Genomic DNA, 21809 nt, shown 5'->3' with positions numbered 1-21809 from the left:
AAAATGTCCACAGCACAAAAATTTGAAAAGAAGAAAAGCGGCTTAGCGTTTTGTACAGCAGCATCTCTCCTTTCTATCTATTCTTGATGTGTGTGTGTATAGGGGGATGGGGATGGCTATACTATATAGGCTGTGATCTTCTTTGTGATCTTGTCACTTTGGTTGAACTGTTTGGGGCTCTTGTTGTTGTTGCTGGTGAGAATTCCAGGCACAGGGTATAGTAGTAGGCTCATCACTTTTGACAGGATTATGTACTACACTCGACACGGGAAGGATAGTACATAAGAACCTATGTATATACTGCGTTATTAGCTGATGTTTTAGAAATTTTCGGTGGGTGATTATTACACTTTGGTCCATCGGTTATCTAGTTACTTTAGACCCCATTTTGATTTACGTATACCTGGACAGTTTGTTTTTTTGGGAGGGGGAATCTATTGACGTTAAGTTGTGGCATTCCTTATATTCCGTAATAGCTTATAATATGGTCCCGGATACGCGTTCATCTGTGAAAGAGGATTGACACTTTGGTGTTTGTATAGCATATAAGCTACTGAGGCTAGTTGTGTTATGTTATGTGGTTTTTCGACCGTGTACATCAGCATTTGCATCGAATAGTTTGTCGACCGACACCTTATTTCTTGATCAGATGATTGGACAGGAATTCCAGCATATCGACTTACTTTTGACATATTTGATCCTATTTTCCCACATGTCAATAAATAAAATGAGGTCAAAACTGACAATACAAATTATTTAGTTCCGGAATTTAAAAAAAAACAATTTGACTTGACGACAAGCAACTTTTTGGCTTAGATTGCTGATGGGAGAGTCGAATTGAAAAGACATCAAGCCGAGAGAGAGAGAGAGTCGACAGTAAGCTATATTATAATATATAATCTGCGCTAACGATCGTCCATCCAGCATCAGCAGCAGCAGCCCAACGCGCACATACCAAGTCCAGTAAGGAAGGTCAAAAGATTGTTCAGAGAGATAGGCCTCGTCATTTCATCTTGGCTTTTTAGCTGCTAGGATATGAAGGGAGGCGTTATAAGCCGCTTCTACTATCCTTACCCCCCTCTCACCTGCTAATTAACCTTTTTGGCAAAAAGGTAAAAACTATAAGATATAGAAAGAAATATGACAGCAGAGAGGACTAAATTGAGCTGCTGCTTTGAGAGATGAAGCGATAGAGTTTCCGGATAGAAAAAAGGTATTTTTGTCAGATTATTTGATTAGCATACCTTTTCATCTGATGACTAGGCCTCTAATAAGAGGGGGAATATTAGCCTTTTGGCTCTATTAGTGTGGTGGCTTGGCTTAGAATATTTGAAGCCAAGATGATGACTCTATCCGTTCTCCATCATCAACGCCCCAGCAGAAAGAATCAACAGATTCCCATCTCCCACATTCAGCAGGTCGCGCCTTTTTTATTTAAAATAAAAATCTAAATTGAATATGGTGATTATCGTGATAAATCCTCCCCCCAGGCTATCCCCAAATATCTATCAAGACTTTTTAACTTAGAGAGAAAAAAGAAATAGAATAAAGATAATCTCAAATGAAGACTTTTACTACAACAGCAGCTGATTTCGTTACACACACTGTAATAGCATCTATATAAGAATAAAGAAGAAAAGAGGTTCTATCGTTATCTGGTTCGGCACTCTTCCCGTCGTCCAAATCTGATTTCTCCGCCAACACGTTCCAATGGCAGCAATGCTTTTACGCGCGGTGGCAGCCATCGCCATTGTATAATACATTATATATATATCTGCTTTTAATGGAAATCAAACGATCAATCAGCTCCTTTGTGTAAAAAGCTGAGAAAGAAAAATGTGAACGGCTGCTGGCCGCCGCAGCTTATCATCGATAGCATCTCTTCTTTAGCTGGGCAAAATATAAGAAGCTGAGCGCGCGCCTTCCTTTTGGCTTTTTAAGTGGCCTAAGTGATCAGAGCTCTCCTCTGTATAGCATTAAAGTTTTTATCAGAGGCCAGCAGAAGCAGACTGACAACTTTTTTTTTATTTTAAATATGTCGACTCCTCCTATATACTTAACTGGCCCGGCTACCTTATTTTTATATTTTTCTCTCCATCACTTTCGTGTGTCTTTTCATTCCCGTTTTTATCAGAAGGCCAATCATCGTGTTGGCACTTAGCTACCCCGGCACCTTCTACATGTCGGCTGTCTAATCCGGCTCGAAAATCTATTTTACAATTCATCGGTAATTAATGTTACATTTCACTCCATCTTTATTTTATTTTATTTTACATGTTTTATATTATGCTGGGCTATGTGCCAGGGACAATTTGAAGGCTGCCAGGCTGCTGCCAGTTCAGGCTGTCAACTTTCGTTAAATTGGAATTTAGATATACCGAGGATCGTTGGGGATGTGATTTTTAAAAAAAGGTAGCTAGCGGAAATATTAAAATTGGATTTCAGTGATGAACTATAATAATTCCGTCACGCAAGTCTGTTGCGCATCACTTGCGCATAATTGAGTCCACATTTTATGACACTCATCAGCTTAGGACTGAATTAATCATCAACTCATCTTTTTGTTTTTTTTGGAAACTAAACTATTTTTTATTCATACCTATTTAATTAATTTAATTTTTTTTTTACTTTATTTTTGACACAATTTTATTTTACCCGAAGGGTTTTCTAATCACGTTTTTCTTCTTTTTGGCTGGAATAGGTTGGATTAGTTGTCGATAGTCTCACTAGATAATCTTTACAACTATAGCCATCTAGCGCTAATTGGTCATGGAAGCAAAAATAAAATAAAATGTCTTTAATGTTAAAGGCTTATTAATAAGATAGGCGAAAGCAGGGTCATCCAATAGTAATGCTAAAATAAAAGCATAAGAAGAGTTCTCCAAGTCGCCATACACGATGGTGCACCACGTATGGGTCACACAGTGACGGCCGAAAAAGTCCAAATTGTAATGATTTATAGATTTATAAACTTGCTTGACTTTTTCATTTATTTTTGCTTCTCTGCTCTAAGAATCGAGGTTGCCTTACAACTATAAAACAAGTAGAAGCGAATCCATAAACAGGTTTGAATTTATTCTCAATGAAATCATAGTCATCCTAATTGCAGTAGGAGATAGGTCATATTCAATTTTTATTTATGGAAAAAAAATCACTAACAGTTACAGGCTAACAGCCCTTCGGGTACCTTGCTAACGCAGCGCAGGTAGCTGTTTTAATGAGCAGAGAAGAATTTTTGAGACGTTGAGTTCAAATCGTTGCTTGTAGATGGCGGCCAGCAGCGGGAAATTAAAAAGATGCGATTGTTTTTAATGTTTCACGGGATCAGAAAAATCGTGATATAATCATCTCACGGTAAAATAAACGCTGTCAAAACAAATTTGACTTCTCCCGTGACGTACCTGAGACTTTTTGTTTTTTAATGATAAGATATTCATTTTTTTTTTTAGATCGACTGAGTTCTAGACGCTGTCGTTCATTGATAATAACTGCGACGACGCGTACATTTTGGAGACACGACTCAAATTGATTTCACCTCGATGGGAAAAAGTTTTATTTTATTTTCTAGACTTGCAGATAAGACGTTTTATTTTATGTATACCTGCGTGCACCCAATTCGACCCAATTATACATTGGCACGCCCAATAATATCCATTTGAGGTCCGTCCTAACACAGCCACAGTCTATTAAAGTCGCTGAAAAAAAACCTTCAAATGTTGTTTGGACAACACCAAAAAAAAGTTCAAAACTGAACAAAAAATGATTTTTATTTTTAAAATTTTTCTACCGGTAATGGCTTTAACACTATATTCTTAGTCACATAACTGGTTCCACGGCAAACTTGTGAAAATATTAGCCCAGCCATCTTTGTCGCCCGTTATGACGCTTTAATTGAAGTCCGACGTCAAGCAATTTGGTCCGATTCACGCGACAGATTAGATTAGCCTTTTAAGGGATCCTCTTATTTTTTCTTGTTTTTTGTTTGTGTCATTACCATATATACTTTTACGGCGAAGCTACTGCGAGATTTTTAATAAGAACGCCTTTTAAAAAATATCTATTCCATATACGGACTAATGTTCCACAATGTTCGAAAAACAATATTATTTTTAAAATTTTTCATCGCTGGTTGAATAAAGCTAAACCATTTTTTGTAAATCACACGATCTCAATAGTCTACTTCCACTATAAAATTTTAGGTGGTTGCGGTCTAAAAATAATAATCTGCGGGTTTCGTGCAAATTTGATTACAATTTCTATCGATATCTTAAGGTAATTAGTAATTAGAAAAAAAGGTGTCGTCTGCTTGTGCTTGCGTTTTTGTTTCCAAGTTTTTGAAAAAGAGACGAAGATTACAAAGAAAAGGGAACGATAATTTATTTTTGAAAAACTGACGACTGTAGTCACTGTACGAATCAATAAATAAAATTACAAAAATGTGGTCGTCGTGTCTGTGAAGGGAAATGTCTGTGTGTATGTTAGTTCCTGACTGGCATTTATCACAGTGGAAGCATGGTGTAAGCATGATGATGTAAGCTCCATCCCCCTGTTGATGCATAGCAGTTTGATTTTACTGTATAACCTTTTTCTTTGTGCAGATTTGAGGCCAAAGGCCAACCACCATAACCACAAGATATGCAAGTATTTTGCTTGTGCAGGTAATGATGTTTCATCAGCAACAATCTCAGTTTCACCGCTTTGGTAATGATTTGTGTTTCTTGTATTCCTGTGATCTCCTAGATATTTTAACTATGCAGTGTATTACATGGAAACCTTAAATTTTCCCATTTACTAACAACTAGGGTTTATTACGCACTGTCTCGTTTTCAACTTTTCCTCACTTTGTTGTTGTCTAAATATTTTTCGTAACCATATTTTTATTTTTTATTTAGATAAACAGCATCCCCTGTTATGGGAGAAACTACCGATGTCGGTCAAGTTCTTCCCTTTCTTTAAATCTCCTCTGTCCTCGTGTACACCCATGTATTCACGAGGAACCCCTTTTTCCGATCCCTCTCTTAGGATTCGACTTCTCTACGGATGGATGGATCACTTGTGGATGCCTGGCCGTATTGCCCAGGCTTAAAGGTAGGACAAATGTATATTTCTATTCTTCCTTTTGAACTATTTTGTGGCGTTGATTAGAAATCGTTACTGAGTACGATAATATTCCAGCAGCTAGGCGGACGACTGCAACTCTTTTCTCTGCTTGACATTTTTTTATCTACTTAATTAGGGGTTCATTAAAATATCTCATTTGTTGAACGACTGCAGATCAGGCTTGTTTTGGTTGTAGGTAAACGATCAAATTCGAAAATATTTGAAAACTTTAAACACGTCAAGCAAATTGCAACTAGAAAATTTGTTGACCAAGACCCAAGAGGTACCTCCCACACTGGCACCTCCTCGTTATTAGACCTAATTTTCAATTGAAATGCTTCCATACAAAACGGGAATGCATTAAAATTATGCCGTTGTCGTGTAACTGAAAAATCGGGTGTCATCCAGGTTATTTGTTGTTATTATTTTGTCAACGTTACGATACAGCCGCAGGATCATATCGTCAGTGCACGAGTGCTATCACTTATCATTTTCATTTCTCCTATCTTTTGTTTATTTAATAAGAGAAGCTTCAAATAACAAAAATAAACTAGCCATCATATTTTTTTATTTTATCTTTAGAAAATAAGAAGGTGCTTTAAACTACTTTTATTAAAATTTAAAAAAATGTATTTTCATAATACTTGAACGGCTTTTCTTATTAGCTTTTAGTATTTATCTGTATTCGATTAAAGAAATCTCTCTCCAAGTTATTCGAACGTAAAATTACCGAAAAATTTGGTTTGTTGTTGCAATTTGTATTTTCCTTACTTAATACGATTGAGTTGAATATTGAAAAGTTGAAGTGAGAATTTGGGGTCATGTTTACGCGCATCCAGTCGATTTGGGAATCGAACTCGTCACGTGTATTTAGGATAATCTGTTGAGAGCCTTATCTTTTCACTTTTTATTATCGATTTCAAGCGCGCAAGGTCAAAAGAAGGTGGAATAAAACGAATTTAGGATTGGTGTATAACTCAAGCCTCCGTCATCGCGAATCAAAATGTCTGGTACCAGCTGACTATTTCTGTTTAATTATTTCGGGCTTAATAAATTTGCGGAAACGTCAGTTTGGAAAATGTCTCGACAGACATTTATAGGACAGAACTTGTTATTATGCGATTCTTACAAATTCAACAAACAGTCGTCGCAGTCTGACATGAAAACAAGCCAAACAAACATGTACGTTTCCCTGTCTGATGCGGATCAGTTGTTTTTTGACAGGTTGGATGTTATTCAAATAGCAGCCGATTGCTTATCTCATTTCGAACGCTGACTGGTTGGTGTCTGTGTAGAATATACATAGACTGATGCTATCCTGCCTTCTGACGTACTGTAGGAATTATAGACATCCTAAACCATCCAATTTTTATTTGATATCGATAATAATAAATTAATTAATTAATCAAAAGGCGCCATTTTATCATCGGGAGTCTGGTAGGTATAATTTCAAGATGTACTTTTAATTTGCAATAAAAATTTGTTTGAGGGTTTATTTTTTCTTTGACACTGCAAATTCAACTGGGATTGGACTGGGCCTTGTATTAAAAAAGAAATTATCAGGTGTCAACGTAATTTCAAAAGTATTGAATAATTTTAATTAGTGAAACCTGAAACAATCAGTACTGACTGTTTTGGCCTCTACTTTTCATCAATTTAACTTGACACGAATTGAAAAATAGCCAGGGCCCAGTGGTGCTGTTGTTGCTTTGATATCTATCGCAAGTTATTATTATTTGTTTTCAGCTTTGATAATCGGACCACGTCTGATTGATTGTTTAATCAGCAGCCAACCTGATATAGACTGGAGTGTCTGGGCCCAACTTTTGACTCAAAAAATTTGTTGTTTAGATCGGCGGGGGACCATTGAGGGGTTTACCTAACCAAAAATGGTTTGTAAAGAAAAAATAAAAACCCAGTCCGATTGCGTTTCGATAAATCCAAAGCCATAAAGGCGACTGGTTGAGTCCAGGCCTTTGCAGTTTGCTTTTTCTTTCCAGGGCGTAGTCGTATCACCAATATGAGACGTCCGTTGTTGTTCGTCGCAGCTTTGTCGCTGGCCTCGTTTATATTGGCCGGTGTTTCTTGTCAAATCACACCTCCAACGGAATTACCAGATCGGCCGGAAGCCAGAAATGTGACTTGGACGGTCCCGGGCTACGGTGTTCTCAACGGCACGGGGGAATCCTCCGTCTACACCAACCGGACGTTCTACGGCTTCCGCAGTGTCTACTACGCCGAGATGCCCACCCCGGAAACGCGCTTTCTAGTGAGATTTCTTATTATTATACGATGCCATAATTAAGAATTAAGAACCAAATGGATTTAAAGTAAATTTTGGTCATTGATTGCGGTTTAGGACTATTCAGATTAATTTAAATTTGTTTAAAGATTAGCTACGCCTTATTTTTCAAAAGAATCTATTTTGAAATGTCTGAATTGTTTTTAGCCGCCCGTACCGAAAAAACCCTATCCGATGGATGAGATCCAGCAAGCCGTTTTCAACAATGCAGGTTGCACCCAACATTTGCCTCTAGGACAAGAGGACTGCCTTTCGCTCAGCATTTACACCCCTAAAGTAAGTGAAACAACTCATTCAAAACCAAAAATAATTGTGACGCAACAATTTTTTTGGGAAATTAGTTAACTGATGATAGCACTCCTGCTGATGAGCTCCTACCCGTTATCGTCTGGATTCATGGCGGCTCTTTTAGATCGGGTCAAGCCGTCGAATATCTGCCCGGTAGATTCATGGAAGAAGACGTCGTCTTGGTCGTCATCCAATACCGTTTGGGCCCTCTAGGTCAGTTGCATAACATACTATCAATAATTTAATTTTAGCAAATTGTTATTCAAACATTATTCACTTGTGTCGACAGGTTTCCTATCCTTCGATACCGACGAAGTGCCGGGCAATGCCGGCATTTTCGACCAGATCGAATCCCTTCGCTGGGTTCAGAAACACATCAAATATTTCGGCGGCAACAAGGACCTGGTGACGATCGCCGGAGAAAGTGCCGGCAGCGCCAGCGTGTCTATTCTGTTGCTGGCCAAACAAGCTAAAGGTCTCTTTCATCGCGCTATCGGAGAGAGCGGTTCCGTCTTGGCCGAGTGGGCCGTCGATCGTGACGGACGAGGGAAAAAAGCTTCCACCAGAGTGGCAGAAATCGCCGGATGTCCTCTCGAGCCTTACGAAGACTTACTGAATTGCGTCCGGACCCTAGACGCTCAAAACCTTACCGACGCCTACGGAGAATTTCGCGTAAGAAATTTTTAACTGCTTTTTGTAATTCATTCAAATTAAAATATTTGAATTTTAAATTTCAACAGAAAGAAGATCTGAAAAATGGGGGCATGGGATTTGGCGCTTCAAATCCTGTCATTCAAATAGCCGGAGTCGAACGGATACTTGAAATCGAGCCGAGACTGCAGTTTGAATCTGGAGACTACTCGACTGTTCCAGTCTTGTAATAAAATTTACATTACGTGTGTAATCGAGTATCGATCCAAGACTTAATATGAACATTTCTCATAGGTTTGGCGCTAATAAGCACGAAGGAGTCCTGGTGCTAGCCTGTAAGTAAATTTTAAAAAAATTTTAAATTGTCTAAACGATAATTAATTTAGATGATTGAATCAAACATTTTATTTAAATTTTTTAAACTTTGAAGACGCTTGGAAGGACTGGTTGGAACCGAACAACATGACCAACAATGGAACATTTTTGGAAGTCGACCTCGTTCCCAACGTTTTGAAGGCACTCCGTAAGACTCTTGTATCCATTACTATTACTACCATTTATTCTTTACGTATACATTTTAAAGAGATTAAAAAGTTAACACCTTTTTTTTAAAATTTAGAACACAGTTGTCCCTAATGTGTAGTTGTAGCAATATTTAGGCTTAAAACAAAAGCTGATTTCTTTAACTTATTGCAGATATCCGCGATGATACTGGTGTCTTGGCCGATGCCTTAGTCGACAAGTACCTGGCTGATGCTGACATGACGAATTTTACTTCCATGACTCCTGGCCTTACGGATGTATGCCGTCAGCTTTCATTTTATTCACTACATAAAACAATTTTAATCATCTAATTATGTTCATTTTAAATTATTTAAAAAAAATTAGATGTTGGGCGTTCTGTTTCTGAAATCAGCCGGTTACGAAACAGTTCGTCTCAACTCTTTGCACAACCCGGATTCCTATTGGTACGCCTTCAACTACGAGGGAAGAAACAGTCTGTACATTTACCTGTTTGCTGGCAACTATCCACCCATTCCTCATGGTAACCGATTTGAACTATACATCCAAGCGCTTAAAAATCTTGGAACATGTAACATGTTATAATTAATTAAATATCATACGATGTGCATGCAGGAGTCTGTCACGCTGACGAAATGATTTACTTGTTCATTTATCCCTTCCCGTCTGACCCACCGTTTTTGGATGAACGAGAAAAAGATTTGTCTTTGAAGATGATCCAAGTTTGGACGAATTTCGCCATTCACGGGTTAGTAACTTGGACGTTTCCATGCCAAAACTGTCAAATGATTATTAACAACTTTTTTTTTACTACAATGAAACCAGAAATCCTACCCCTGATAACGTCGAGTTATTACCCGGCCTTCCGAAATTTTTACCATACAGCCGGGAAAATGAAGCCTACATGGACATCGACTGTGTCTGGGAGTCGAAGATTGATTACACGAAAACGTACACCGTTGCTGCTGACGACGCTAGAAACGGATACATTCCCTGTCGATGCACGGGAGATGATGCCGATGTCTGCATACGATAAAAGCCTAGCCATTAAACACTTTCAAATGTAGCGAACATCTTTCCAATAATAAAGAAATCGCATACCCCTATACCCAACATATGATAATGTACCAATACAGAACGAAAAAAGATCTTGTTCAGTGTCAATCAATATTGGTGAGCGCTTTCAGAGCTATTATTCCTACTGTCATTTAGAAACTGAAAACAATTAAGTTCGTGGATGCAAAACAAAATCTTTTTGATATACGAACATAGACACTGATGCCATTCGCCATCTGTTAATCAATCTTACGGAAATTGTATTGTTTTTAATACATTAAATTAAATTAAATTGTTTGCGGAAGAAAGAAATATCGATCACATATTCACATCCGTTTTTTCCCCTTCCAGTTGAAATATAGTTTTGATCCGGCAACGTCGAAAATCAACAGAACCAACACAACTTCGTGAGCTCTGTCGCTCTGTCGACTGCGCGAGACTGAATTAATTTTGAACTTCAACCACGTGTATTTTTATTATCAAGTTATATTGATTTTAGCTCTTAAAGTTCGTCATTATTTCTTCTAGTGGGGATTAATATCCTCTTTTACTACGGTTTGAATAACCCACTACTGGAAGTAAAAGAAACAAGAGTTAACTTTTAAGGATGTCTGAAACTGGTATCAATAATGGAAATCCTTGTTGCTGTGAGAAAGTACTACATCTTTTTATATACATGCTTTAAATTGGTATGAAGTGAACTAGAATAATGTTTTGTTACTTTGATGTTTAGATTTTTCAAAAACAAGAAAGTCTAATTACTCACAAGGTTATGCACACTGAAGAGGAGCATCGTGAAAAAGAAGGCAGAGTAATACGGCAATTGTGTTGGATTTCGTTATATACTGTATTTATTTATTCCCCTGTTATTTTTAACAGGTGTTTTCTCAAAAATCTGTGTTACTAAAGCATATGCCAGAAAATTTCTCGGTAAGACCATTTTTTGCTATCTTTCAAGTCTTGTTGCAAGAATAACCTATGTATCATCTAAATTATTGTGGTATTCCATGCAAAAAAGTGTATATTTTGTTGCTTTCAACTTCAGTGCAATTAAAGATGTTGAAAGCTAGGTATAAATAACAAATTACCACATCTAGCTATCTGGATTTCTAAGCTAAACAGCAGCCTAAATAACTTGTGTTGCAATGTCATTATTTATGACCTTTTAGACAAAAATAACTTCAAATTTCCTTATAATTAATTAATTTTCTTTTCAGAATTTTAAAGAAAAGCAGACTGTCTTCAATCACAGAAGGGAATTTCATTTGGGTGATAATTCTTCCCTTTGCCCTAAAATAGGCATCATCAGGAAAAGTATTTCAGCAGCATCGGATGTAAACGTAGTATATTCAAATTTGATTTAAGAGTTTAAAGCGAGATTACTAATTACGTCCTTTTTTTTCTTCAGATTGTTCAGAAGACGGTTGGTTTAGTCGATCCTAGCAAATCTTTTAACGATGAAACGACTCAAAATAGTACCACGTTTGAAAAATGGGGTTGCAAAAGCATGGTTAAAAAGCCACGGCTTCAAATTGGAAAGCCCCAGATTGAGAAAAGAACAGAGAGTTTGAATTTTGACTACCTTAATGTAAGCGTCTCTACAGTTAAAAAACCTCTGCACATTTGTCCCGTGTGCAAAACGGTATGGAATTCATTGCAAATAGCTTCTAATTGCAAATTATAGCTTTCGAGTATTTAAAGATATATTACTGATATGCTGATTTCTGATAACTTTGCAGGGATTTACGACAACGACGTCTATGAGAAAACATATTGCAGCACATTTTGATAATCCTGCTTATTCCTGCGACAATTGTCATGTGGTTAGTGTCTTGGTTTCTTGTTTCGTTTGTGTTTTTTTTTCACCTTTTTAATAAGTATTTTATTTTCCCTAGAAATTCAGAACGAGGGTTGCAATGACATACCATAAAAACCAGGTACACTCGGATAATCAAACCAAAGGGGTAATGTCTCAATTTTCAATATATGTTTTATCGGAAACGAAATAATTTTTTAAAATATGGGAACTAACAGAAACCAAGTGACAGCACTCGCGTTAAATCAAATGGTTCAGATTCTACCAAAAAATCATCAAAGGAGTCGTCAACCAATGCCGAATCTCAGTCACAACAACCGATTCGTGTCCGGCATTCCCCTAGTGAGGATCCCCATATTTGGCCAAAAGTTTTTATATCAAGACGGTTGAATGATTTCCTGAATCTTAACCAATGAGCACTTAGTGGAGTAGCTTGTGGAAGTTGTGCGTATCGTACTATAATGTTTATGTTGCTAATTTAAACTACGCTGGATTCCTATAATGTAATCCACGGGAAATTCGCTTAAGTATTTTAATCTGAATTTCAATGTCATTTATTAATTAAAACGAGATTTTCGCCTTATAATTTCATTAAATCAGCCAACCTAGAAAAATTTGTGATTTATTGTTTTCATTTTATAAAGTAATTTTAGTCAAATACAAAGGTACCCTGATCGTAGTTAGTGGTTGGGTTTATTTCACCCCACTGGGGTGACCCCAGACACCTTGGTCCCGATTATTTAAAACAATTTGAGTTCACCCCCCACTTCTTCGTGGAAAAAGAGTATTCACGATTCACGATACGAAAACGGAATTTTGTAACCACGGTACGAAGCCTGGTACGAAAAGAAGTTACGCAGATTTTATTTTTTTCAAGTCAGAATATTTTTACTTCCATGATTTGAATCTTTTAGTGAATTCACCAGATCGCCATTAGGAGCGCGTTTTTTTTTTGCAAACCACAAGAATTCTCTTGGGGTGAAAGTAATCGCTGGAATTGTCTATCCTTAAAGTCTAATTAGATTAGGCTTAATGTAGTATGTAGCCTTATGCAGCGCCAGTGCGCCACAGGCCCACAGCGGTAAGTGGTAGAAATAGAAGGCTTGAATGGCGGATTGCTGCTTTTGCTGGTCAGTGCTTACTGCTTACTGCTTAGTGGACTGAGTCCTGAGATTTTCAACCCAAATTAACAAATTTAATCTTAAAATTGTAAACTTGTAAAGTGAAAACCGAAATCCAAGTTTTCCTGTTACATATTTCTTTTCAGATAGTGTCAGCATTAGCCCATTCATTAAGATAGTGTTCAGCAGTCAGCACAGTATTGAATTAAATATTTATTAAATTACTCAAGGAAGCAAAGACTGGGCTTTCATTTTAGATTGAAATGTTTTCTCTTCATTAAATAAAGGTAATTACTTTTCTCATTTCTAAGATCTTTCCTTCCCTTAAAATATTCCTTAACTTAAAGCTCATTTTAAATATCAAACAAAAATGGTGTGGGTGCAATACTGCAGTGTGTAACATGTTGTTTTTTAAGTAGTATCTGATTCAAAATGAGTTTGGTGGATAAAGGACGCTTAGCTGAAGCTCTGAAGCTGAATGGGAAGAAAGCATCCACATTTGATTTTGCCTTTAGCCGCCCTTTGGATGAAGATGTACTTCAATCTCTTAGTGTCAATGAAGTGGGAGTCATTCCAGTGCCAATTTCTTTGATGGTATATTCAGTTATTGCTCTGATTAAGGAACAGTTAAATGAAAACAGAAAAGTTGTTTATTGCAGGATATTGAACGTTTGAAAAGTGACACAGAAGTAGAACTCAGCATTGAAGGCGGTACCAATCCCACGATTGATACCCAAATTAGGGAAATCGATGCCCAGTCAGTAAATTTTTTTCCTGAAAATTTCCTTCAAAATGGGATTTCATCATTGGCAGCAACAGCTATGTGTCATCTAGGAATTAATCCAGGCATTTTAGCTATTGAAGCCCATTTAGACAAACTTTCATTCATTCCACCTGGTGGTTGTATGAAGCCTGCCTGTGTTTTGAAGAGAGAGCCAGGTATACAATCACTTTACTATTTTGGGACTGACATTCATAAAACATTCAAACTCTTTGTATTTTTTTTTATTATGTTTTGGTTATTCAGGCATGTTTGCAAGTATGATTTTGCAAATCCCAATTGAAGGTGGCCATACTGGCGGAATGTTGAAAGTTCAGTTAGGCAGTAAATCTATGGGCTTTGATTGTGAATTGGGCGAAAGTCATAAGTTTCACTTGACTGCCATTTATGTTGGCTGTGTGCAAGAGCTGGAGACTGTAACACAAGGCTGGATGGTTACATTATCCTTTAACCTAGTTTGGAAGAATGCGATGGCCATGGCTGATTCCCCTCTCCCGCTTCCTACTTTACTGGCAGTATTGAACGAAATTGCAGAATCTCTTAAATCTTGGAATACCCCAGCTGATTACGAACCTATGCGCTTAAAAGTTGATGCATCTGTAGAGACTTCCCCGGAAGAAATTATCGCTTCCGTACTTGATACGTCGTCACTCAGCGACCCTCTAGATTATTCACCTGCGCTCTTAACATCCAACTCCAGATACTCAAATGAGAACAGCAACATGCTATTCTTTTTACTCGAAGAAAAGTACAGCATAGCCGATCTCGGATTTGCTGATCTAATTGGGCAGGACCAGTTATTGGCTCGCATCTTTAATTGCTCTTTATTTCTTGATATCCATTTGGCCGTCATATCACAACATGTTACTGGGGTCCTGGACTATTGCGATTTAGATGAGGGAAAATCGTTGAATCAGTCATTTAAAATTGAGCATTGGATAAATTCCACCAATACTTTGATCAAATTGAAAGGAATTGAATTTGATTTCCGAACTCAGTTAATGGGCAACGTGCAAAAGCTTAAGAATTATATTATCCCTGAAGAAAAAGAAAGAAAGATACCATATGGGACGCCACGCTCCTTTTCTTGTAACCATCCCGTCTTAGTTATATGGCCTAAGCCACAAACGATCCGCATCTATTGCCAATATGGGTTTAATGCCGTCCTTGACCGGATGGAAGCAGCGGTCGACATTTCGTCGAATCGCCAAGAGTTAATCGGTGATCTGGGTATTGTGTTGTCCTTCTGTCGTACGGAACCAGTGAAAGTCTGGGGGGATCCTACAGTGAAAGCTGGCCAGCGAACTTATAGATTGCTTAGGCTTTGCCAATTTTTACGAGCACGTGACGAGGGACTAGAAGTTCTCGATTTAATTGGAACGGATTTCAGCTTGGATGGAGAGAAGAACCTTCATTCGATCGCGAGTAATAGTCCGCCCAACTTTGCTGTCTACGAAGGAATCCGCAGTGAAGATGTAGCTGAAGCTATCGCCGAATTCCAGTGTCTGATTAGCGGTAACCAGAGAATTAAGTCACGTTATTTTCAATTAAAACCTTTAAATGTTTTTTACTTTGAACTTTTACAGGATGGGTGGCCTGTTTTAATCGCATCCTGAAACTAGTAACTCCAAATCGCATTGTTGTTCAATTGACTCAATTGATCAGTCTCGTGAAACACCTTTTGGATCGCTTCTGTTTTGAGGGAGGCGTACAGTTAATGGACTGCATTTCATCAACTTTAACGGATTTGGAGCCCAGTTTTGCCACAACTCTGAGTCAGCCGGAATTGGGTGCGTTTGTGGATCAGATTATTGCGATGGAAGCCAACCCCCGAACCGCTAATCCGCTACGTCTGGCACGCTTGGTCTCCCTATTCCCCCGCCTCGACTTTAATCAGCAATGCCATCTAGTGGTGGATCTACAGAAGGAAAACTTTCTCCGACTTCGTGGTGTGCCTTCATGCCTTGGAATGTTTCGGAACTTGTGCCTCGCTTTGTCTCTATCCGACCTGCAAACAACGGGACCAACGACTCTGATCATCGTCCAGTTGCTGAAGTGCTTTTTGAATTTGGGTGACGAAAATCTAGTACAATCGCTCACAGATCAAATTTGCACCACACAGGCACCGTCGTTGGATCCAGCCTTTCACAAGAATAATTTACTGGAAGCCGTCCTTTCCTCACCAGAGATTTGGGAGTTGGTCCACACCTCTCAGTTGGCAAAAAACACCATCGTCAGTCTTGTATCGGCACGTTTATCTTTCTTAGTTTCGTTAGTCGATCAACCCCTTCCTGTGCTTTCTGATGAAGTCAATGCTCGAAGATACGAACCAGTTCGACACTCTTGGATGATGGAACTGCCCCAGGAGGCCACTAGAGCCAGTTTGACGGCGTGCATTCATCTAGTCTTCCGTTTGGAAAGAGAAACAGCCTTCGAAAATCAAAAGGGATTGGATGCCCTCGCTGAACTCTACCCAAAGTTATCACTGGAGCAACTGTGTCACCTCATCTTGGATCTGCGCGGATTGGATGGCAATTTACTGAAGGACAATCCAGTCTGTTTCAGCCTCTTTAAGAATCTTTGCCAGTTGCTGGTCAACAAGTGTAAGGAAGCATTGCCTCAAGTACCGCACGACATCATCATTGAAGTCGTGAAAACCTTCATCTGGGTAGGAGACGTCATGTTGGTGCGTTCGCTGGTGAAACAAATTTGTTTAGCCGGAAGTGGTGGATCTTGGGATCCGAATGACAAGAACAATTTGCTGGAGACCATCTTGTCATCCCTTGAATCGTGGTGTGAAGTGGGTCCTAGTTCCAGCCGTCTTGTTCGTGACTCTTCAACCGCACTGATCGGAGCCTGGATCGTTGGCTTGTGTCGCATTCTCGATCAAGTGGGCGTGAAAGCTGCGTCGACCAGAAAAACGGACGGATTGCGGAGCAAAATTGCCACGTGTGTTAACATTTTCATTCGCACAGAGAAAAGCCAACCGCGATCGGATCAACCGAATGTTGCTACCTTCTTTACTCTACTTCTTGGTAAACTATCCCTGGAGAGGCTCTGTCATCTTATCCTGGATCTGCGCAAGCTGGATGCTGTCGACTCGTCATCATCTGTGCTCAAATTGCCACCTTGCTCCGATATCTATCGAGACCTGTGTCGTCTTCTCGTCAACAAAGAACTGAATTCCTTCATTAAATCGTACGGATGGCTGGTGACTGAATTGTGGAAGTGTTTCCATTGGTTCGCCGACGAAGACATGTTTATGACCCTTTCTCACAAGATCCTGGATGCCTTTCTGCCTACCGAAGAAAATCCCTTGGTGGCGAAAATTGTTTGGTCAGCAGAACTTCGTTCGATGGTCAGCACTTCTCCCTATGGCAAAGCAGCTTTTCGTCTGTTTCTGGACCAACGCATCAATCGGTTAAAAACGATGACCAAACCTTATCTTTCCTGGGATCATCCATACGCTGTTGTTCCTGGTCATCCGGAAGTGGAAGCCTTTCTTCGATCGACGCAAAAGTCGATGACTTATTCACACTTCCCAACGTTCGCAAGTGCTTGCAAATTCTCCGTTCGAGTGGGTGGAACCAAAAACGGCTACTGCGTCCAGGTCGATCCGGTGAAAATGGGCAAACGCTTCCGCTGCAAAATGGAAAAAATGCTAAGCCGTAACGCCTTGCTGAAAAAGATGACGGATGATTTGATCGAATTTCGCGAAACTCTCATGCAAGCCGACTTCGCCGGATCATCTGCCGCCGTTAGCACCACCAACCCACCGGAGAGGATCAAGAGAGAAGTTCTTTCGGATGACGAGGAGATCTGCGTTGCAGGCCCAACTAAACGTGCCAGAGAAGAGCCTGCCTTCCTAGTAAGTGCTGTTGACTATTAGTCGTACTAAAATGTCATGTCGTTTTACACTGCAAATCTTTGTAGAACGTTTTTGGTTAATGTCCTCCATTCAACTTGCCTTATTCGTTTTTTTAGCCCATTCTTCCCCCCGTTTTGTGTTCGTTAATTTTGTGAGACTCGGAAAATTTCCAGAAACATTTCCTTTAGTTGTGTCAAATTATTGTTGAACTGTTAGCTTCTTTGTACACAGTTTTCCTTTTGAGATTAGACTCAACTTAACCATGCCAAACAGAAGAAAATGTAGGTGTGCATTGACACTTGTTAACGTGAATCAGTGCTAGTGTGATTTTTAAGAGACTCTGATTGAATATTTTTGTTTCGAAGCTTCCTGTATCTCTTGTATCGTACAAATCATTTCATACAATCAAGATTTTGTTTCGTAGCCTAGAACTTGGCTTGAATTAATTTTGGTCTATGAATTATAGTAATGGTCTAAGTGAAACATCAATGGAAATTACAGCCAACCAGTACGCAGATGATAAGACTAGACAGTTATATTTAACAATCTTGCAATCGTTCTCTAGTTTGCAACATTATAGTTTGCAATTTATATTATTCCTTTGAAATGAGGTTAGTCGAGCACGAGTCTGTGCCGGGAAATGGGAAGAAAGGGACAGAAGAAGAGAAGTGAACCGAGTAACTGTAATATCTATTTTCTAGCAAGCAGCGTCTCTCAAGTCTTATAACTTGCTGGGATATTTTGCTACTAAAGCTCGACGAATGATTTTACCAGTACTAGTCTTCGGAATCGTTTCGACAAAGACAACACCACCACGTAGTTGCTTGTAAGAGCTCACTTTATCTGTAATAAAACAACAATCAGTTACATGATTTTCAAAGAGTAAAAATAAATTAGAACCTGAAAGGAAATTTGCTAGCTCATCGCCCGTCATAGTACATTCTGGTCGTTTGACAACGTAGGCACGAGGAATTTCTCCGGCGTTTGGATCACTAACAGGAGCTACTGCAACGTCCAGGACATCTGGGTGAGTCAGAAGAATTTTTTCGAGCTCAGTTGGGGACACCTGCAGTCCTTTATATTTGATAAGTTCTTTCATGCGATCAGTAAGAAAAAAGTAGCCGTCTTCATCATAGTAGCCTATGTCGCCAGTGTGAAGCCAGCCATGTGAGTCTATCGTGGCTTGGGTAGCTACTGCATCACCGATGTAACCCTTCATGATGACTGGACCTCTGACGCAGATCTCACCCTCTTCTTTTGGTCCCAGAGTTTCATTTGTATTGCGATCTACAACCTATGGGTTGAAAATTCGAATATATTACTAACTATTTAAACAGAAATTCTTATAATCATTAAACATAAAACTTGAGACTTAATTTGCATTGGCAAAATGGCATGACGATCCCGATACTGCCATCCCGATTAACGCCTTTATAGTTGGCGTGAGAGCGTACAGTTGCTTCCGTCATTCCGTAACCTTGGTAGACTAAGCAGTTCAACTTTTGCTTCAAAATTGTGATGGTTTCAGCACTCAAAGCGGATGCACCGCACCTGATAACTCGCAGCGAACTAAGGTCGTAACGCTTCTCAACAGGTTGTTTGGCTAATTGAATAGCAATTGCTGGAACCAACGATACTATGGTGATCTAGGAAAATAAATCTCATGTTAAGAAGTTGTTCGGGAGGAATTCTATTTAAATATTGCCTACTTTGTAATCTTGAACAGCCTGAAGAAAACGTTGTAGAGTAAAGTTGGGTATTAAAACGAATCGTAAACCTCCCATAAGGTTGTCAAAGACACCACTGATGCCGAACGAATGGTAAAAAGGAAGAACAGCTGCTAAACATTCACTGGCCGGGATTGACGTTCCGCTGGGTAGATTTCAACTACTTATTAACTCACAATAATGATCGTTTAAAAAACTTCTTACGGATTTTGACGTCGAACATTTTTAGCGAGTTCCCTGAAAACGAATATAAATAATTAATTATGCATGAATAAAAATCGAAAGGATATCATACTCGCTCTGTCGTCGGGATGCCATCAAATTCAAATGAGTCAAAACGACGCCTTTTGGAACACCAGTAGTTCCGCTGGAAAAAAGAATAAGCGCGGCATCTTCACGAGGATTGATACTTGGTCGTCGGAAATCGTGTTCATGTCCAAGGACTATCAGCTGTGAAACAGTTATCACGTTATTATCACCAGTTGAACGAGGACTTAGGAAAACAAAAGAAGGTCGGTTGGAATAACCCTTGTAAATTTCTCCGAATTTTACAAAAGAATCTTCCGTTCCAATCCATATTTTCGGGTCGGTTAATTTAACTGAATGTCCCAATTCATCTGCAATTAATACATACATAAATCAATGAGATCCAATTCAAGTGAGTATGAACTAAGAAAGAACGAAAAATACTTATGGTTTGAGCAGGGTTTATGAGTATAGCACAACCTCCACACAAAGTAACGGCAAACGTTACGACGGGGTAGTCCAAACAGTTGGGCAGAACTACTGCGACCTTGTCTCCTCGTTTGAGGTTAATTTTTCTTTGTAATCCAGCTGCCAGTGCAAAAGAACTTTCTCTTATTTGAGCAAAAGTGAAAGCTTGTTTTGTTTCAGCATTTACCTGTGATTGAGGAGTAAGATTAAGGGTGTCGATTGATCTTTATTATTATATTTTTCTAATTCTAACTGTGAATATATATGATTTTTCACTCACACAAGCCACTTTATCATCCCAGCGCACTATCCTCTGTAAAATGAACTCTGGGAATGAAACATCATCAGGGAGGGAATTATCATATTCTTCTGGATAAGTCAGGATTCTTGGGTCTGCTTCTGAAATCACATAAGGGTAATAAATTAGATTACATAAATCATATCTTCATGTCAATTAAAATTTTTTGTTTCTTTACTATTGATAATTTTTCCCACTACAGTCACCATTTTAAAAGATGCACAAAGTTATCTATAACATATAAAATACTGATATTTTGAATTTCAAAATATTTTCAAGTTCAACTGCAATCGTCTTCTCATCCAAGAAAGGCTCTATTCTGTTTTCAAGTAATACAACCTTACTGTTTTATGTGCATTGCTTATTAACCAATACAGAATTTGCTATTTTAAGTTTTAAACAAGATTAATGATAAGGAATGATAAAGAAAATAGATAAATAGATATACAGAATCTGCTAAGATATATGAAAACAATGTGATCATGTGCTTCTAGACTTTAATGCGCAGTCGCAGCAGTCAATTGACGTTGTGAACGAACACGAACTAGAAACAATGCATTGGAAATTTTGAAATAGCTTATTAAATATATTCTAAATTCCTAGCAGCCACCTACCTGAAATGAAACGTGGAATCATATTCAGAATAAGAGTGAACTACGAGATGAAAACTGGTTATCCATTCCGTATGTACGCAGTCAGTCCAAATTTGACAGATATCAATTTTTTCCATTCACGGTATGCTATTGTTTTGTTACTTGTGCCCGAGGGTTTTCTCGAGTGGGTTAGTGTGGTTTTCAACAGATGGCGAGAGTGAATGGTCAAGGGCTTTCGAGCGAACATAGAAGAAGCAGTATGGCGCGCCGAAAGTGCCACAAAAAAAAAATAATAATAAAAAAAAAAAAAAAACGCCACCGCCATCTAGCGGTCAAATTTGGAAACTACCCCTAATTTTTTTTTCTCACAAGAGCACTACTCACAATTCACTGTGCTGGTTATTTCACATTTCCTTGGCGTTTCTCGTACAAAATCCTTATATAAATGAAGTGAAATGGTTAAGCAGATTACCTGGGTTGAATTGCAACATCTTGTAGGTTAGTAAATAATGTTGCAAAATCTTTGCATTTATGAGTTAAAAGCGGATAGTTGAAACCGGTGCGTATTGTGAAACAGCCAACAGACACACGTGAAAAGAAAGAAGAAAATAACAACCCAAAAATCGTTTGACTATATATTTGATTGACCGAGATGACGACTTGTGTCGATCGATCGGGCAGTCCCGCTCAAACTGGTCGTCTGTCCTCTTCCATCCGATTCATGTAACTACAATCGAAAGAATGGACCAATAACGCACTTTTCCTTCTTCTTTTTATCTCGTTATCTCTCTGCATTTCTGCAATTCCATTATTCCCGTTATAATGGATATCTTAATATTATACACAAAGACATTTCCATCAGCCAATCCTTTGCGGGCGATATTTTTTCAAAAAATAAAAAGGGCGGGTAGTTTGAATTTTTAAAAAGATTTTATTTCTTTTCTTTTTGTTACCCACCAACACAGCCTTGTA

General features: G+C 38.6%; 5 protein-coding genes across 10 annotated transcripts in view; 4 read left to right on the top strand and 1 right to left on the bottom strand.

Moving 5' to 3' along the window:
• LOC124312357 (collagen alpha-1(I) chain-like) overlaps nucleotides 1–21809 on the top strand; it is a 1404094-nt gene that overhangs the window by 1341192 nt on the left and 41093 nt on the right. The gene's annotated exons all lie outside the window — the stretch shown is intronic.
• LOC124312332 (acetylcholinesterase-like) lies at nucleotides 7067–9918 on the top strand. The gene is made up of 11 exons (XM_046776818.1): nucleotides 7067–7369; nucleotides 7550–7678; nucleotides 7744–7903; nucleotides 7980–8362; nucleotides 8431–8567; nucleotides 8636–8676; nucleotides 8772–8864; nucleotides 9038–9141; nucleotides 9230–9386; nucleotides 9479–9611; nucleotides 9689–9918. The coding sequence occupies exons 1-11, from the start codon at nucleotides 7121–7123 to the stop codon at nucleotides 9897–9899; spliced, it is 1797 nt and encodes a 598-aa protein (XP_046632774.1). The 5' UTR covers nucleotides 7067–7120; the 3' UTR covers nucleotides 9900–9918.
• On the top strand, nucleotides 10280–12414 carry LOC124312435 (zinc finger protein 84-like). 4 transcript variants are annotated; one of them, XM_046776946.1, is made up of 9 exons: nucleotides 10280–10386; nucleotides 10448–10574; nucleotides 10653–10730; nucleotides 10799–10849; nucleotides 11137–11262; nucleotides 11328–11561; nucleotides 11659–11742; nucleotides 11815–11883; nucleotides 11954–12414. In XM_046776946.1, exons 2-9 carry the CDS (start codon nucleotides 10527–10529, stop codon nucleotides 12149–12151), a joined length of 888 nt encoding a protein of 295 aa, XP_046632902.1. In that variant the 5' UTR covers nucleotides 10280–10386; nucleotides 10448–10526; the 3' UTR covers nucleotides 12152–12414. The 4 variants fall into 4 exon arrangements, with proteins under 4 accessions (XP_046632902.1, XP_046632901.1, XP_046632904.1 ...); XM_046776945.1 differs by having other exon boundaries at nucleotides 10297–10574; XM_046776948.1 differs by having other exon boundaries at nucleotides 10298–10574; nucleotides 11137–11253.
• On the top strand, nucleotides 12837–18035 carry LOC124312277. 2 transcript variants are annotated; one of them, XM_046776745.1, is made up of 6 exons: nucleotides 12837–12865; nucleotides 13003–13143; nucleotides 13276–13450; nucleotides 13516–13795; nucleotides 13884–15152; nucleotides 15224–18035. In XM_046776745.1, the coding sequence occupies exons 3-6, from the start codon at nucleotides 13289–13291 to the stop codon at nucleotides 17524–17526; spliced, it is 4014 nt and encodes a 1337-aa protein (XP_046632701.1). In that variant the 5' UTR covers nucleotides 12837–12865; nucleotides 13003–13143; nucleotides 13276–13288; the 3' UTR covers nucleotides 17527–18035. The 2 variants fall into 2 exon arrangements, with proteins under 2 accessions (XP_046632701.1, XP_046632702.1); XM_046776746.1 differs by lacking the exon at nucleotides 12837–12865 and having other exon boundaries at nucleotides 12876–13143; nucleotides 13273–13450.
• Nucleotides 18223–21012, bottom strand: LOC124312340 (probable 4-coumarate--CoA ligase 1). Of its 2 annotated transcripts, none has more exons than XM_046776828.1 (9): nucleotides 20859–21012; nucleotides 20227–20345; nucleotides 19923–20133; nucleotides 19528–19849; nucleotides 19437–19469; nucleotides 19215–19377; nucleotides 18882–19151; nucleotides 18406–18799; nucleotides 18223–18348 (listed from the first exon to the last, which is right to left on the bottom strand). In XM_046776828.1, the coding sequence occupies exons 1-9, from the start codon at nucleotides 20878–20880 to the stop codon at nucleotides 18227–18229; spliced, it is 1656 nt and encodes a 551-aa protein (XP_046632784.1). In that variant the 5' UTR covers nucleotides 20881–21012; the 3' UTR covers nucleotides 18223–18226. The 2 variants fall into 2 exon arrangements, with proteins under 2 accessions (XP_046632784.1, XP_046632782.1); XM_046776826.1 differs by lacking the exon at nucleotides 20859–21012 and adding an exon at nucleotides 20423–20657.

This window comes from Daphnia pulicaria, chromosome 8 (assembly GCF_021234035.1).
Source record: "Daphnia pulicaria isolate SC F1-1A chromosome 8, SC_F0-13Bv2, whole genome shotgun sequence".
NCBI classification, from domain to species: Eukaryota; Metazoa; Arthropoda; class Branchiopoda; order Diplostraca; family Daphniidae; genus Daphnia; species Daphnia pulicaria.
The sequence above is the reverse complement of the archived record's forward strand: the minus strand, read 5'-3'. Positions and strand labels throughout refer to the sequence as shown.

Coding starts and splice junctions, on each gene's coding strand:
- LOC124312332 (XM_046776818.1), top strand. CDS start 7,121: ATGAGACGTCCGTTGTTGTTCGTCGCAGCTTTGTCGCTGGCCTCGTTT. Junction 9,387..9,478: donor CTATCCACCCATTCCTCATG/GTAACCGATTTG, acceptor ATGTGCATGCAG/GAGTCTGTCACGCTGACGAA. Junction 9,612..9,688: donor ACGAATTTCGCCATTCACGG/GTTAGTAACTTG, acceptor CAATGAAACCAG/AAATCCTACCCCTGATAACG.
- LOC124312435 (XM_046776946.1), top strand. CDS start 10,527: ATGTCTGAAACTGGTATCAATAATGGAAATCCTTGTTGCTGTGAGAAA. Junction 11,743..11,814: donor CCTGCGACAATTGTCATGTG/GTTAGTGTCTTG, acceptor TATTTTCCCTAG/AAATTCAGAACGAGGGTTGC. Junction 11,884..11,953: donor CGGATAATCAAACCAAAGGG/GTAATGTCTCAA, acceptor GGGAACTAACAG/AAACCAAGTGACAGCACTCG.
- LOC124312277 (XM_046776745.1), top strand. CDS start 13,289: ATGAGTTTGGTGGATAAAGGACGCTTAGCTGAAGCTCTGAAGCTGAAT. Junction 13,796..13,883: donor TGTTTTGAAGAGAGAGCCAG/GTATACAATCAC, acceptor TTGGTTATTCAG/GCATGTTTGCAAGTATGATT. Junction 15,153..15,223: donor ATTCCAGTGTCTGATTAGCG/GTAACCAGAGAA, acceptor GAACTTTTACAG/GATGGGTGGCCTGTTTTAAT.
- LOC124312340 (XM_046776826.1), bottom strand. CDS start 20,453: ATGGTGACTGTAGTGGGAAAAATTATCAATA. Junction 18,800..18,881: donor TGCCATTTTGCCAATGCAAA/TTAAGTCTCAAG, acceptor TTCAACCCATAG/GTTGTAGATCGCAATACAAA. Junction 18,349..18,405: donor GCTAGCAAATTTCCTTTCAG/GTTCTAATTTAT, acceptor GTTTTATTACAG/ATAAAGTGAGCTCTTACAAG.